This window comes from Myodes glareolus, chromosome 9 (genome assembly GCF_982192425.1).
Source record: "Myodes glareolus chromosome 9, mMyoGla1.1, whole genome shotgun sequence".
Classification (NCBI taxonomy): Eukaryota; Metazoa; Chordata; class Mammalia; order Rodentia; family Cricetidae; genus Myodes; species Myodes glareolus.
Genome location: NC_142034.1, coordinates 74721952 through 74739105, shown reverse-complemented (window position 1 = coordinate 74739105; position 17154 = coordinate 74721952). Strand labels below are relative to the sequence as shown.

Below are 17154 nucleotides of genomic sequence, written 5' to 3'. Positions count from 1 at the left end.
TACAAACCACAAAGGGACATTTCATCAATAATGGGTGTGTGTAACTAGGCAGTCCCATAAGATTATATCACTTAGTGATGTCATCACCACTTTAGCTTATTTGAGCATACCCTATAATATCCATGCTGTAAGGATTATCTCCTTACTACACAGTTCTCAAAATGGTTCCTGTCTTTAAACAATGCATGACCTTACATACAAGGATAAGAGAGAATTGAAATGAACAGAAAAAAGGAAAAATAAAACATTTTCAACCACAGTTAACACCCAGTAAACGTAAGTAATAGATGATGGCTCAGTAAAGGAATAGAAACATGAGAAAAGGTCCCAACTGTGGGAGTGGATAAAAGAATGAAAGCTACACACCAGTCAGTAGCTGGACACTAACAGTAAAATTTTAAAAATTAGGAACAAAAATAGAGAAATTTGGTTTTTTTCTTTTCATCATAAGGCTAGAACCTTGCGAAGAAACCCCCCACGCACACACACACACACAAAGAAAGACAAGGTAGAACTAGGAAGTCTGTAGACTAAAAAGATTATAATGTTTCAGGATAGGAAAGGAAAAACAATCAGAACACATCTGACAACGGAAACCTTCATTCAGGTAAGTTTAATTTTACCTGTTTGTAGAAATCAACTGATAAAACATGAGTCATCAAGCAAAAGTCAGTGACGTAAGAGACTAGGAAGATGGCTCCACAGGTAAAGTGCTTGCTACACAAGCTGAGGACCACAGTTCCGATCCCAGAACCCAGTGGAAAGCTGGGTTGGGCGTGACGGAGGTGGGACCCCTGAATCAAGCTGACTAGTTAGACTAGCCCAAACAGTGAGTACCAGGTTCAATAAGAGGTCACGCCTCAATAAATAAGGCGGAGAGCAATCTGAGGAGATGCTGGATATCAGCCTCAGGCCTTCGCATGCACACATTTGTGTGCACATATACACATGTGAACACATATGTACATCATACAATACATATTCCAAAAAAGATACTTGAAACAAAGTTTTTAGTCTCTCTTTTTTCTTTTTTCTTAATTTCACTTGCTCACTCTTCTTACATCAATTTTTTTTTTTTTGTGGACAAAGAAGTGAAACTAGGGCTTCACACTTTACTAGACAGATGCTCTACCACTAAGCTATGTCCCTAGCCTCTCCCTACTTAAGATATGTTGTTTCCTATGTGCCAGACATATTGGAGGAGATATTGGATTGCACCTTCTAAAAGGAAAGAGTCAGAAATAAACAGCCAGTTACTGATACAGTACAATGAATGCCAAGAGGATGCAATTCTGGAGTTCCATGGCAACTTGAAAAATCTACCCAAATTGTCTCTGGAGGAAGGAAATCATGCTGCAGACGACATTTAAACAGAACCCCAAAGCTCAGAAAGTGTTTGACCAAGAGTGTGGTAGGATTGGCATTCCAGGAAGCGGAAATAGGATATATAGGCTCTGAGAGCAAGAGGCCCTGTGAGCCTCGAGCAGACTATAACCTGTCTCAGCTACACATGCAGAAAAGTGCTTTGCTGCGTTCTTGATTCTGCATCACTCTCACCCCAAGAGTTTTACAGCAAATCAATGGTTCTTGGGGCTTGGGAAGAAATCATTAATGCACAGAACAGGGTGACTTCCATATGTGAGGAATTTGATTTTTAATAGGTGAAATCCTGTAAATTAATCATGTGCCAAGTTTTGGACTATTACAACGGGAGAATAGGTTTTATCTGTTAGTTCATATAAATAACTTCAATTTTTTTACATTTGTTTATTTAATAATTTATTTAACTTGTGTTTGTATCTAAGTATTGAACTGGTGTGTGACATGGTATGCTTGTGGGAATCAGGACAGCTTGTGGAAGTTGATTCTCATCTTTTACCATATAGGTTCTAGGGATCAAACTCAGGGCATCAGGTTTGACAAGTGCCTGTACCAGCTAAACTATCTCACTGGCCCACAGCCTTTTAAATATTTGCATTTCAAAGACTAGAAGGCCTGGCATTCCTGGTGTGGATCTCCAGCTCCACAAATAATAAAATAAAGTAAAATACCTAAATATTTACATTTTTATTCTCCCATTCCAAATAGGGTCTTTCTAGAATTCTGTAATCTTAAATTTGTATTACAGCTTCTGCTATGTATCCATCTTTCCTGAGTCTCACACAAGTTCAAGATGCTTACACACACACACACACCGTGCGTGTGTGCGTGCATGTGCTTGCACAGGTGTGCTTCTGTGTGTCTGGTGGATTTAAGGTTCACTGTGTTTGTCGTTGTTTCACTACTAGGGATCAACCCCAAGACCTCATGCATACTAGGTGAGCATACTTCAGCGGAACTCCATTCCCAGCCCCGTCCTGTATTTTAGTCATTTCCGTGCTCCGTTCTTTCTGTTTGGGCAACTTTTCAATGGTTCTGTTTAGCTTTCCTGACCCTTCACCATGTGCTCTTTTCCTTTCCTGCCATTCTAAACACTCTTTCTGGTATTTACTCATATTGTATTGATATTGGGTCAGTCATACTACCTCAGTGAGTTTAGATTCTGTGAGTTCTCAGAACAGTGTTTAGCTCATTTTATTTTTCCTTGATACTTGGTTTGCTTCTGAGTACATAAGCTAAAAAATACTTACTAGGCTTGGAAGGTGGTTGGTAAAGTGCTTGAAAGGCTATAGGATCTGAGTTGGGTCCCCAGAACCCACCGAAGAAATATCAGTCATAGTCGAGTATGTTTGTAATCCCAGAACTGGAGAGATGGACTCAGGAAAATCCTTGGAAATTTACCAAACTAATCTAGCCTAATTGATGAGCCCAGACCAGAGATCCTGTGTCAAAGATCAAAGATCTTCCTCAGGATAACACCCAAGGTTGTCCTCTGGCCTGCATATGCATACACATATGCATAAAAGAATTGTTGAGGCTGGCCGGGCGGTGGTGGCACATGCCTTTAATCCCAGCACTCAGGAGGCAGAGGTAGGCGGATCTCTGTGAGTTCGAGGCCAGCCTGGTCTACAAGAGCTAGTTCCAGGACAGGCACCAAAAACTACAGAGAAACCCTGTCTCGAAAATAAAAATAAATAAATAAATAAATAAATAAATAAATAAATAAATAATTCATTGATGTGAGAAACCTGTGCTTGTTTGGGTCCTATCAAGAAGTAAATAAAAGCCTCATTGTTTTTGCGTTCAGCAGGAAAGTCTATTTAGAAAACAAAATTTAAGGGTTTTGGGTTTTGTGTTTTTTTTTTTTTTTTTTTACTGTCTTTTGGTGGTGCTGGGGTTTCACCCCAGGGCCTCATATAAACTAGGCAAGCACTTAACTGCTGCACTATTCTCAGGCCTCAAGTTCTTATTAGTGTAATATTTTATATGATCTATAATTTCAGATTTTCATTATGATTTGTTTTTATCAGCTCTGTAACTAATGAATACAAAGAAGTCAGAGGCAGTACCATCTTTTGAAGACTATGAAGTAAAGTGGTTTTGAATTTGAACCGAATTGCTAATGATACACTTTAATAGTCCAAAATTGCATAGATCTTCCATGTTTCAGTGTTTTCACAAAATAAATTGTTCAAATACAAATTGCATTAAATTTGCAGTAGTACCACTTAATCACAATGAGCGGCTGTTTCAGAACTATTAATACTATTTCATTGTTCATTTATTTTGTAATTAGAAGGAATATTGAGATAGAATACATGCACTGCAGTATTAAGTGGTTGTAAAAACCTCATTTTCTTCTCTTGAATAATGAATACTGCTTCCTGAAACAGGAACCCACATGTCTCCTTCTTGTACACATTGCATTCTTACTGATGTTTTGCTTTTGGAGTCTTTTTGGGTGAGTTTTATGGAGTAGGAATATTCTTTTGAATATATAGTCTGTTGTTGGAATTCGTTTGTATCCAGCAGTTGTTCTAGAATCTATTCTTAGTGGGGAGGGATTCCTGTAGAATGTCAACGTTTTCTTCAGTAGATTAATGGATTTTTCCTGGTACACTTTTGCTGTCCCTTTGCAGCCTGAGAACACTAGGGATGTTCTCAGTAGACTGAACTGTCAGAAGGAGAGAGCTAGCACTTAGGAACCAAGAAACATGGAATATGGCCTGTTGCAGACAGTGGGATTTCCCATACACTGCCTTCAGACATCCCCAGGGAACCAAACTGGATTGCTAGGACAAGACAGGAGGTGGGGGAAGATACTGAAGAAGAAGAAAAAAAAAGAGAAGTCATTTTTAGGCAGTCTAAAATAAAAAGATTATTGCTAACTTTTTCACATATGTAACTCTGAGATGACAGTATCAGGCTCAGGGTGTAACTCAGTGGCAGAACGCTTGCATAGTCTAAGTGAGGTCCTGGGTGCAGTCCCCTGTCATCTCCAGTAAGCCCAGTTTTGTAATAAGTAGAAATTTAAAATCAGAGAGGTTAAGAAGCCCATCACAGTTGCTTAGCTAGTAAGTAGTTGGTTTAGACTTGTAGCCCTTGTGTTGCTGATTCCATATCACACAGTTTCCTCTTGACTGCATTGTAAAAGTATGTGAGCCACAGGGAGAAAGGACACCACAGAAAATGGAAGTTTCATATAGACAAATGTGCAGATACCTTTGGGTATTCTATAATCTGTATTTTCTACCAGGGCTTATATATAGCAGTCCACTTTGAAAAATAACAAAACACTAAAAACCGTTTTTTGGTTGCTCCATTTGGATATGGTTGGACAATTTCCTGAGACTTAAGAGGTTATCATAAAACATCTTTTCAATGCTTATATTTTAAAACAGCATAATTATCTGTGTAATAGATACTGCCAGAGGTAAACAATCTGCTTCAGAATTTTAAAGTTTCATAATGTGATGATTGTGCCTCTCAGTGTTTGAGGAAAATCGTGTGACAAGCTTTTTTTCAGTTTAAGTTTTCTCTGATGCTGGGAGTCAAAGCTAGAGTTTTATATGTGTTACTCATCCCCAGCAATTTACACTTACTCTGTTATCCTTTCCACACACTCACACACGCCACCCTTTCTTTCATTAATGAAGGATTACTGTATTAAGGATGTAGGCGAGTAGCAGGTACCTGTCACGATACATTGTAGAATTGATACACCTCCTACCTTCTGTGTTTCTAAAGTCCTTTCATAGAAAATGTTCTTATTACGTCACCTCCCTGCCTCCTTCCTCCTTCATAAGAAAACTTAGTGAACAGAATTTAAGTGGGAATGGCTAGGTATGACTTTTCATATCAGTGACATCTTTACTTTTTTTGTTTGTTTGTTTGTTTTTTGAGACAGGATTTCTCTGTGTAGCCTTGGCTGCCCTGGAACTCACTCTGTGGACCACACTGGCCTCAAACTCACAGAGATCTGCCTGCCTCTGCCTCCTGAGTGCTGGGATTAAAGGCATGTGCCACAACCATGTGGTGACATCTTTACTTTTTAATTGACAAATACTATAAGCATCTGGGTTTTTTTGTTTGTTTGTTTGTTTTGCTTTGCAGCATGCTTACAGAAAACAAACATTTTTCTATTAATATTCTTTCTTTATAAATTACAGTTGTCCTTTATTACTAGCACCTAATACTTAGGTATGATTTGTTTGCCTGTGAGGTTACACTTTGGGGTTAGTGTGCTGTGATCTCCCTTTCTCCATTGTGCACACGGGACTGATAGTGATGGACTACAGGATTGATAGTGACCAACTACAGGAGGCAGAAGACCCTTTACCTCCCCCTGTCCCTGCCCCTGCCTGCTGACTGATGGTCTCCAACCCTGCCTTTCGTGGCTTCTTTCTCCCTGTAGACCACCCTTTTCTCTCATTTTGACTCATTATAAATGGGCAGGGGAAGTAGGGGCTTCTTTGTGGATTTGCAGAAAGTGTCATGTGTGGGATGAAAGATGGAAGAACTTAGTTTGACCAATTTAAATGTGTTTGTAAGTATTTGGAACAAAGTCTCTCTGAAAGTCTAGAACTGTGGCCATGTAACTTGTTGGACTAAGAGGTTATCTGGTGTCTCCCTGATTCTATATAATATATCTCAGTGCAGATTTGTAGAGTTACTTCTCCAGTAAAATGGAGGAATGATGTTTTTTCTTCATATCATTTTTTACTACTTAAATATAGGCCCAAATTTAAATTTTATGATTTCTTTGACATCTATTAAAAAGTTTATTTGCCATGCTTGCATTTCAACATGATCACTTGGTCACTGAATTAAAGATTAGTTTGACCTCCTCACTTACCCACAGGCAAAATTCCTGTTTCTTTCTGGTAGTGGTAGGATCAGCAGTGTGCTTAAAAGGTAGTAAGTGCAAATGGATGGCTTGGAAGACTGCTAGGCTGGGTTTCTATGTTTGCCTTTTCTCCTCTCTTATCAACCTACCTACCCTGGTTTTTACTGGCTTTTTAAAATTTTATCTGTAAAGTTAAAAAACAAAAAGTTTCCTTTGTTTTACTTTGTAGTAGTACAAGTAGCATTTTAGTGGAGCCCCTTCTTTCTCCTACAGACACTGATTAGATTCATTGTGTTGCACTTTATGGAAATACATACAGCCTTGCTGCGGTGAGCTGTGGATCTGCACAGTGTTTGAAAGACAGAAAGACTTACTGATTTCATCTTTCATGTACTTTTCTTTTTGTTATTTAGTGGCTGATCATCTGGGCTGTGATCCTCAAACGCGATTCTTTGTCCCTCCTAATATCAAACAGTGGATTGCCCTGCTACAAAGAGGAAATTGTACCTTTAAAGAGAAAATATCACGGGCTGCTTTCCACAATGCGGTTGCTGTAGTCATCTATAATAATAAATCCAAAGAGGAGCCGGTCACCATGACTCATCCAGGTAAACAGGAAAGGGGGCTTCAGATTTTGTCTTTCTTTTTTTAAATTATTGGTCTGGGCATTCTTCTACCTTTGATGAAATCATAATCTTAAATGTAATTCTATGATTATATTAACTTTTGGTAGTGTCACTTGTGGAGGTGCATGTTTTTTTTCCCCTTTGGTTGTTTTTCTCTTTAATAATGTCCAAAACCATCTGTCACACTTCCTAATGATTGGCTCGGACTGAGCTCGTGGTAGTTTTGTTCTTCTACTCTTTGTGTGATGACTTCAGTTACCCTGTGCTTGATACGGGATCCCAGTAGGGATTCTTCCTGTGTCATTAAGTGTTGAATTAAGTTGAATTAAGTGTTGAATTAAGTATTGAAGCTGCCTTAGCAATGAGTACATACAGCCAATGAGATACCATTTCATTTCTTGTGTGAAGCACTTAGGGTAATTGTTTGTATAGCAATAGTTGCAATTTACTGAGTATTAACATAATACATATGTATTATATATTATATATAATAATATATATTAACATATATATATATATATATATATATATATATATATATACCCACCACTTTGCTGTGGATTCTTAAGAGCATTTGCTTCTCTTGCAGAGAAGTTTGGTTACAGGCATCTGTGTCAGGTGGCTCACAAATGCCTGTAACTCCAGCTCCAGGAGATCTGATGCCCTCTTTTGTCTTCTGTAGCTCTGTGTGTGCGTACACACAGTATATGCACATATATACACATAAATAAAAATAAATTTTAAAAACAAATAGATGCTTGTGGCAGTCCTTGTAGTCACATATGATATAGATTCTTCCCCAGTCTTACAGATCAGAAGAATAAAGTCAGTAAGAGCCGGCAGAAGAAGGTTAGACCCAAGTTTACTAATGTGCATTCAGTTTCATGAGCTTGGCTCGGAGTATCTGGGGTTTAATTTAGCTTTAAATTCATAAATATTTATAATATAATGTCTTACTTAATAAATGATTTTTTTTAAGGAGAACACCCTGGGTTTTGTTTGTTTTTACATTTGTTTGTTTGTTTGTATAGGGGGTTCAGAGAACAACTAGAGGGAATAGATTCTTAACCTTGCACAGGGTAGGTCCTGGATAGGTGGAGTCCAAGGATCTAAACGGTCAGCCAGCCTAGCTGAAACAGCAAACTTCTGGTTCAGTGAGAGACTCTGACTCAGAGCGGTAAGGGACGCAATAGAGGAAGATTCCTGAACCCTGCACCCACGTACCTCCATAGTCATATGCACCGCACCGCAACACACACAACACACACACGCACACACATTGAAGAGCGGGAAGTTTGTCAGATAGTGTAGATTTCTCATCTGCATTCCTCACAATATCCATCCATTCTGATATGCTCTAGAGGACCCAGTAAAGAAAGAAATGTAAAGAACAAACTTTGAGAAATGCTTGGATTAGTGTACTTGCAAAGGCTCTTCATGCTCATTGACACATTGAGGTCTTGGAGATGATTAGAGGGAATAATTCTTTGATAAAAATTATTTTCTGGGGGTTGGAGAGATAGCTCAGTGGTTAAGAGCACTGTCTGCTCTTCCAAGGTCCTGAGTTCGATTCCCAGCAACCACATGGTGGCTCACAGCCATCTGTAATGAGATCTGGTGCCCTCTTCTGGCCTGCAGGCATACATGCAGACGGAATGCTAAGAATACTGTATGCATAATAAATAAATCTTTTTTAAAAAATTATTTTCTGGGCTTGTTTGACCACACAATTCTTAATCGTCGATTATAGTAACAACAAAAATAAAGAGGTTGAGAAGTAGAGTACAGGGTGAATTCCAGAGGAACTGCAACTTCTGTAGGGCAAACAGAATAGAGGTGAACATAAGGGCAGTAGCAAATGGCATTTCATTGTGTCTAGAAATGTCTTATGTCAGTCCCATTTAGAGAAACCTTAAAAATCAGTAATAAGTAAACTTAATGTAACAACAGACAAAGGATTTAGTGATTAGACATTTCAATAAGCATTAGAAAAAATGCAGTCTAAACAATGAGATACTGTTTCACACCCATTGGAGTAAATGTAACTACTGTTGGGAATGTGGAGCCAGCTTGGAAAACAGTTCAACAGTTTCCCTAAATTTAAGCATAAATTTATCATATGAACCAGCAGTCTTATCCCTAGCAGTCAACACAAGAGAAACAGAAAAAAGAAAGCAAACGAGAGGGGAAAGTGTACACAAGGACATATGTTTAAATGTCCCCGTAGAGTATTTCAAATAACCAAACTGGAAACAACCAGAATACCCATCAGCTCATGAGTAAGTAAACAAAACAATATATGTACATAGACTGAAATGCAGCTTATCAGCTAAATGGAATTAACTGGGCTGAGAGAAGATTGTGTGAGCTAGGGCCAGACTAAGCTATTGACTTTTAGGCCAGCCTGGACTACAAAGTGAGACCTTGTCTCAAAAACCGTATTGATATATGGATAAACTTCAGAAATAGTATGTTAAATAAAGGGAGCCAGACACAAAAGTCAGCTGTTACCTGGTTTCAGTTTATATAAAACATCTTGGAAAGTCAGCTTTAGAGAAACAGAAAGCAGGATTAATGGGTGTGAGTGACAACTATTAATTGAATGTGGGGAAACTTTCTGGGCATGATCAAAATTTTCTTAACTTGGATTGTAATAATTGTACTTTGATGAACTTACTGAGTTATGCACTTAGAAAAGATCAGTATGGCCTGGAGAGATGGCTCATTGGCCAACTGTACTCACCGCCTGTAACTCCAGATCCAGGGGACATGATGCCCTCTCGCCTCTGTGTATACCTGTACTCGTGTGAACATATCCATATGTAGACACATTTTTTAATCTTAAAAAAAGTATAAACCTATGGCATATAAATTTTATTTTATTAAAGCTATTTTTAGTGCATACTAAAGATCAGAAACAACATAAAATAAATTTCTGCTGAGAACTTGTCATTTTATTCTAACACTGAGGGAACATGAGACAAAGCAAAGAAAACTGACTGAGATAAAGCCACAGGAATACTTAGTCTGCTTCCTTTTACTATAAAGGATACGACTGCGACAGTTGACAAAGTAAGAATCTTTTTTGCTGTTTGGTTTTGTTTTGTTTGAGACAGGGTTTCTGTCTGTAACCACCCTGACTGTCCTGGAACTCGCTCTGTAGTCCAGGCTGGCCTCGAACTCACAGAGATCCACCTGAAAATAAGATTCTTTAACTAAACAGTTCTGAGTTATATGTCCTCAAATATTCTTACTTTGATACATCATCAAGTGTTTATGAGATAGTCTGTTGTTACTTTTACCCCTATTTTAAGTGCCCAGAGGAGAAATTAAAAACCTATAAAGATAAAATCTATTTTTTAAAAGTGGGCAGGTGTAAGCCAGGCAGTGGTGGTGCACACCTTTAATCCCAGCACTCAGGAGGCAGAGGCAGGTGGATCTCTGTGAGTTCGAGGCCAGCCTGATCTACAAGAGCTAGTTCCAGGACAGGCACCAAAGCTACAGAGAAACTCTGTCTCAAAAAAACAAAAACAAAAAAGTGGACAGGTGTAAAATAGAGAAGTGCTTTTCCTCCTAATAGTGAGGACGTGTCAGGTGTCTTTGAGGGTTAAACTGAAAGATTAGTGACAGACCCAAAAATCTGCTTTTTGGTCAGATAATAGGCTGAAGTACTATTAAGATGTTTTATTTAAACAAAAGTTACATAATTATTTAGATAAAAAGCATAAATATAGTCTTAATAAAATTCAGTAGAAATAAATCTATTCATTGAAAAGATTTCTGCAATATAATTTTATTTAAAAGACTTGACAATGGTATGCCTTTTTATTTGGGAATTTGGCAATTATCTCTAAGAAGGCTCATCTTGGCGTATAAGAGGCCTCTAGGTTGTTTCTTGATAGAAGAGTTTTTGCACTGTTTTGTTTGAACTCCTAGGCTGTACTCATTGTTTCCTGCTTTTCAAACCAAATAAATTTTGCCTCAGCCTGTTACATACTCACTGTCTTAGTTACAGTTTCTATTGCTGTGAAGAGACACCATGGCCACAGCAGCTCATATAAAGAAGACGTTTAATTGAGGTGGCTCACTTACAGTTTTGTAGATTCAATCCATTTTCTCATGATGGGGAGCATGGCAGCATGCATGCCTACATGGTGCTGGCTACATCTTTACCAGAAGGCAACAGAACGTCAACTAACAGTCGTACTGTGTGGTATCCTGAGTATAGGAAGCCTCAATCCCCCCCCCCCCCCCGTGACACATTTCCTCCAACAAAGAAAACCACACCTCCTGGTAGTAGCACTCCCTTTGGAGGCCATTTTCTTTTAAACTACCACACTCATCATCAGAAAAATATGACAGTGATTTACGTCTGGCTTACTGATCTCCATTTATAGTTACCCCCTGCTTCTTCTATTTTGTTCTAGTCTCTAACTCATGTCTAAGAGTTTATCACAGGACTGGGGGAGTTTGCTTGCCTAGTAAACCTTATAACTGGAGTCCAGATCCCTAGAACCCATGTAAAAACTGTACCCAGTAACACAACCATTTGCAATACCTCTACCAGGAGATGGCAGGCAGAAATAGACCTTAAAATTTCGCATTTTAAGTGAAGAACTGTCTTTTCTTGCCTTGGCCGTGCTTTCAGAGCTGATGTGTTCGCCTCATGAATGCCCTTAATCTGGTGACTAAAGGACATCTTCTGATGCAGAGTCTCCAGTATCAGTGACAGGAAAGACATTCAATATGTGGTTTTCCTTTAGCTCCTGTTAGCAGAATGAGTTCTTTGTTGTGTAGCCAGCGGATGTGTGTGGTAGTGTAAGGGAATTACAGGCTCTTGGATAGTAGAAATAGAACACATTTGCCTAAAAACTAAGACTGAATTTACTGGTTTTAGATTTTTAAGTAGATTTTACTGCTGTTCTTTAGTAGTCTGAATGCAGTCTTATCAGATCATTGTTTAGTTGAAATCTACATCGAGACCTGTAGTCTTTAGCCATATGTAGACATTCTTAACCAAGTAATAGTGTTACAGCCTTTTAATCTCCATGTCACTCAGCAATAACAATCCCACATTCTCTGACTCCTGAACAGAAGCAGTTGGCTGGCTCTTGTCATTTTTCCATGAGTTCTTAACTCACTTAGCTCTCTACTTAGCAATGAGTAAAGAATATACTTCATAAAATATAGAACTGACTTTGAATATAAAAACATACCTTACAAAATTAGTTTAGAACAGCCACAAACAAACTGCAAAAAATACCTTTACATATCAATAATTTGAATGAATAAAAATATAGTCATGTTGCTGTTTTATCATTTAAAGAGTTTTTTGGGTTTTGGTTGTGTTTATTCATTTAGCCTCTTACTGAATATGGGTTTAATTACCTCATAAAAGATTGAGCCTGCAGTTTTAATTGTACTGCATGGCAGACAGAATTTAAATTGTGTGTTCAGTTTTTGTATGTGATTCCAGTATTGTTTCTGTATTTTCTATGCAGTACATATATTTTTTTAAACATTAAAAATAAAGCTGTGCCATGTGTGGTGGCACACACTTTTAATCTCATCACTGAAGAGAAGAGGCAGAGGCAGGTGGATCTTTGAGTTCAAAGCCAGCCTGGTCTAGTGAGTTCCAGAACAGCAGGGCTATATAAAGACCCTATCTCAACCTCCCACCCCCTCAAAAAATTAAAATTGAGAGTCTAAAATTGACACAGTGAAGCAATAGGGTTTTTTCGAGGTGTGTGTGTGTGTGTGTGTGTGTGTGTGTGTGTGTGTGTGTGTGCGTGCGTGTGTAAAGTAAGTATGGGTCACACCTGAGCTGATGCTCGTGGAGGCCAAAAGAGGGCCAGATGTCCTGAAGCTGAAGTTGCAGGTAGTGGAGAACCACACGGAGTGAATACTGAGAGTTAGACTTGGGTTCTCTAGAAGAGCAGCTTTTAACTGCTGAGCTATCTTCTCCTGAAGCAGTAGTTTAAAACAAAAATAGTAGCTTCAAAAAAATAAATGTAATGAACCCATTTAAAAACTTTCCCGTGGGTTTTTAACTTTTCCTTAATTTTACATATCTTGAATGGATGGAGAAGCTCTTCTACCTCATGGGTATTTGAGTATGACCTGTTATACTTGCTTTCCTGTTTGAGCCCATCATTGACTTACTTTTTTGTGTGTCTTATGCCTATCTTTTCCCACTGGCCACAAAAGCGGAAGAAGATGAGGTAATATTATGATTCTGCATAGGTTTGGAATTCTAGTTTATAAGTAGATTTCATGGAGGTGAGTATATGACTTAGTAGGTAAAGTGCCTATTATGCAAGCAATGGAAACTGAGTTCAGATCCCCAACACCCATGTGAAACAGCCAGTGCTATAATGATTGCACTAGGGATGTAGAGACAGACAGATCCCGGAGCTTATTGGCCGGTCAGCCTAACCAGATCTGTGAGCCCCAGACACAGCCAGAGACCCTGTCTCTGAAAGTGAAAGTAGCAGTGAGAAAGCTCAGCAGGTGAAGCACTTGCTGCACAAGGCGAGCCTGTCATAACCTGAATTCAACCTTCAGAACACACATGAAGGTGGAAAAGGAAAGAACCAACTCCATGAAGTTGTCCTCTAACCTCCACATGTGCAGTGACATATGGATGCCCCCAAATTATAATAAATTAAAATGTAAAGAATTTTTTAAAAACTAAAGAGCAATAGCAAAAGACAACCATCGTCAACTTTTGACCTCCACACATATATGCACATATCCTCATGAACACATGCATGTACACCCCTACATCTATACACAAAATAGAAATCCATTTCACAGGTTACAGATTAGAAGACTCTAAGAGATATATAGAGTTCTGGTGGTTGGTGTGAAAGTTAACATGTAGGCCACTCTCCTCCAGCTTAGATCATCCCTACTTGGAATGCCTGACTGTGTACTTAACCACTTATTTAAAGGTATTTTATAAGAAAGTTGTAACAAAACATAAATGTAAGCATTTCACTTGAAATGGACACAACACTAAGGAGATAGATTCTTGGAACACAAATAACAAATAATAAGGTATTTATTAAGTTGACATGCAGATTGACTTATTAAAAATCAGTAACAAAGGTTTGTGGAGAATCTGGCTTAAGAAAGAGTTCAAGTGAAGAAATCCTGAGACTTTTAATTCATTATTGGCTAATGTGTACCAGGTTACTAAGAAAACACCTGGCTGTGTCCTTGTGAACATTTTCCAAATGAGGAAGCGGTAGCCTTACCCTACTCTTGATATTAGAAGCATTATATTCATTTTTTAGCATTTGATTTTAGCAAGAAACTTAAAATATTGCTGTCTGGAAGAGACTCGGAAAAACTATAAACAGTCTCTCCTAATGAACATGCATGGAATTTGAATGTCAAATGAACAATGTTAGTAACTTATTTTAATCTATGACTACATACTCATATAAAAGGTAAAAGAAAATGGAAATTTCATGACGAATGGTGTATTTGCCTGGTCTCAAAGTGCTTCCTCACAGAATATTTACTGATGACACAAGGGGAAAGGGTAGCTTCATGGTACAAATGTCTGGAGAACATCGCTTTCACAGATGATCAGAGTAAACATTGGTAATGGATGGATCAAAACTGCACCATCTGGTAGTGAAAAGCACACACAATGGCTTCTATGTTGGTCCTGACGAAGGTGTGTGACCTGGACCTAGCTGTGAGGAAACACCTTCTGCAGAGTAGCTAAGCTGTAAACCCTCAAGGTCATCAGCATCAAAGAACGACTGAGTGTTTGAAACTAACAGTATCTTTAAAAACCCCGATGGCTAAGTGCTTTGAACAACTCTGATCTACACTGCTATAAAGGGCCTTATTGGGAATATTGGGGAGACATGGAAATAATTCTGAAATGAAATGATATGGTATCCATTTGTATCCATTCAGAATCATTTTTAATTTGAAGGGGTTGTTTCCTTCTCCCTTTCTTTCCCACTTCTGTTTCCCCCTCCCTATCGTGTGTGTGTGTGTGTGTGTGTGTGTGTGTGTGTGTGTGTTCATGCGTGTGTGTGCATGGTGGTAAGGGGAATGTATACTATCTATCTGGGATAATGAAGTAAGATATCAGGCCAGCAGCTCACCTTCAAAGGTTCTAGGGTTTAAATAAATAGATACTTCCATTTTGTGTGTGGGGGGGGGAGCTTCGTTTTTTGTTTGTTTTGTTGTCGAGACAGGGTTTCTCTGTGTAACAGCCCAGGCTGCCCTGGAAATTGCTCTGTAGACCAGGCTGGCCTCACTCCTGCCTCTGCTTCCGGAGTACTGGGATTAAAGGTGTGTGCCACCACTACCTGGCTGATACTTCCAATTTTTCTGAAAGTTAAGAATTTTTTTTAATTAGCGAGTTGGAAAATACTACATGAAAATTACATTGCGATTCCTTATCACCCCATCAGAAACTTAACAAATAACAAGGCTGGTGAGGCTTCTGGGGGAGGTAGGATGGCAGGGAACCTTTGTGTAACCATATGGGAAGCAAATTAGTCTAGACACTGTGGAATCAGCATGGAGGGTCCTCAAAAATCAAAACTAGCACTCCTATCTGATCCAGCTGTACCACTCCTGTGAATGGATCTGAGGGCATACAAGTCAGCATGTCATTGCAGCAGCAGTCACAGTAGTCAGGGACAGGACCAGTCCATGTGTCCATCAGCAGATGAAGGGGTGGACAATGTGGTGTATATACAGAACGGAGGGTTTGGGGCTTTTATTGTTTTGCTTTGTTTTAAGACAGGGTCTGTAACTTACGTAGCCCTTGCTGGCCTGGAACTCAGGCAACAATTTGAGGGGCTCTAGGAATGGTTCCTATAGGGAGGGAAAGCCAGAAGTGGGGCTCCAGGGAAGGTATTTTTGAATAGTTGAAAAACTGTTGTGTGGAAAGTAGATTTTCTTTGATTCTGGAACACAGTTTGAAATTGGAATGTTTCTTATAGTCAGTACCACCTCGATCTATTGACATGGTCTTCCCTTCACGATATGCAATGTTGTATCATAGCGATTGGATGAGGTGTAATTTATTCCGTGCTGCTTTGTCTAAGGACAGAGCCAAGAGCTATGGAGACATTTAGTTATGGATGGGCATTTGGAATTCTTTATTTGGGCAAAGAGGATTTTCTTTATACTTCAACTACCTGTGGTTAAAACTGGTTGCCTTGAAAAGACTAGAATTTGTAGACTTCCTATAATCTATTGAATGTAACCACTTCAAAATCTTTCAACCAGAAACCAAGATATATATGGATCTTTGATCCTACCATCTCTTCGTTTTTATGACACAAAAAGACCCAGACCAACATTACTAAGTGAGCTCACATAGTCAAGAGGTGGTGTGAGAAGAAAAGTTGGCATTTAAGTACTTGTCTTAGACAAGGTTACTATTGCTGTGATGAAACACCATACCAAAAACAACTTGGAGAGGAAAGGGCTTATTTTGCTCCCACTTCCACAACACTGTTCATTATTGAAGGAAGGCAGTACAGAAACTCAAACAGGCAGGAACCTGGAGGCAGGAACTGATGCAGAGGCCATGGAGGGGTGCTCCTTACTGGTTTGTTTAGCCTCCTTTCTTATAGAGCCCAGGACCATCAGCCCACAATTGGCTGAACACTTGTTGATATAAAACTAGCCAGCACTGTATATTGTCTCTTAGCTTTACTTGTGTGAGATTGAAGAATTTCTTTTCAGAAGGGTAAAGGAGCATGGGCTTTTTAAAGATAACCTTGTCCAGTATCATAGTGAATCATCAATGACTGTGGCCTTACTTGGTAGCAGCCACATTTGACTCCCCTCCAGTTTTCAGTTGGTGCTGTGAGATTTTGTGGGTGCTGATGTTGTCATAACTCCACTGCAGCTGCTTTCATGCCAGTGTACTTCGATGACAAAACTATATTTTCCAGTGTCATGATACCCACAGTCCCTCTTTGCCATAGTTTACTGCCTTGTCCCTTACATCACACATCTTGACTCTCAGCTACTTACCACTCATAGTTCTAATGTAATCCTGAGCAATATCAGGTGAACATCTTAACCTAAATTTCTTCTAGTCCTTCAACCATTCATTTCTTCAGGGATCTGATCCCATAGCTGTTCTCCTGGTTCTTTCCACCTCATTGATCTGTCAATCTCAAGTCTCAGACTCAGTATCCTGCTTTCTGATCACTGCCTCTGCCTATTCTTCCCTCTCCTTTCATTTTGCTCTCTTGAAATTTCTAGTTTTTTAATCACATTCTTCATCTTTTCCTAGTTTTTCTCCTGACT

The 17154-nt window shown here is 38.9% G+C and overlaps 1 protein-coding gene across 3 annotated transcripts in view; it reads left to right on the top strand.

Moving 5' to 3' along the window:
- Rnf130 (ring finger protein 130) overlaps positions 1–17154 on the top strand; it is a 117277-nt gene that overhangs the window by 30488 nt on the left and 69635 nt on the right. For all 3 annotated transcript variants that reach the window (XM_085694892.2, XM_085694893.2, XM_085694891.2), the window contains exon 2: positions 6640–6834. In XM_085694892.2, coding sequence (XP_085551018.1) covers positions 6640–6834 — 195 coding nt within the window. The remainder of the gene's footprint in view (positions 1–6639; positions 6835–17154) is intronic.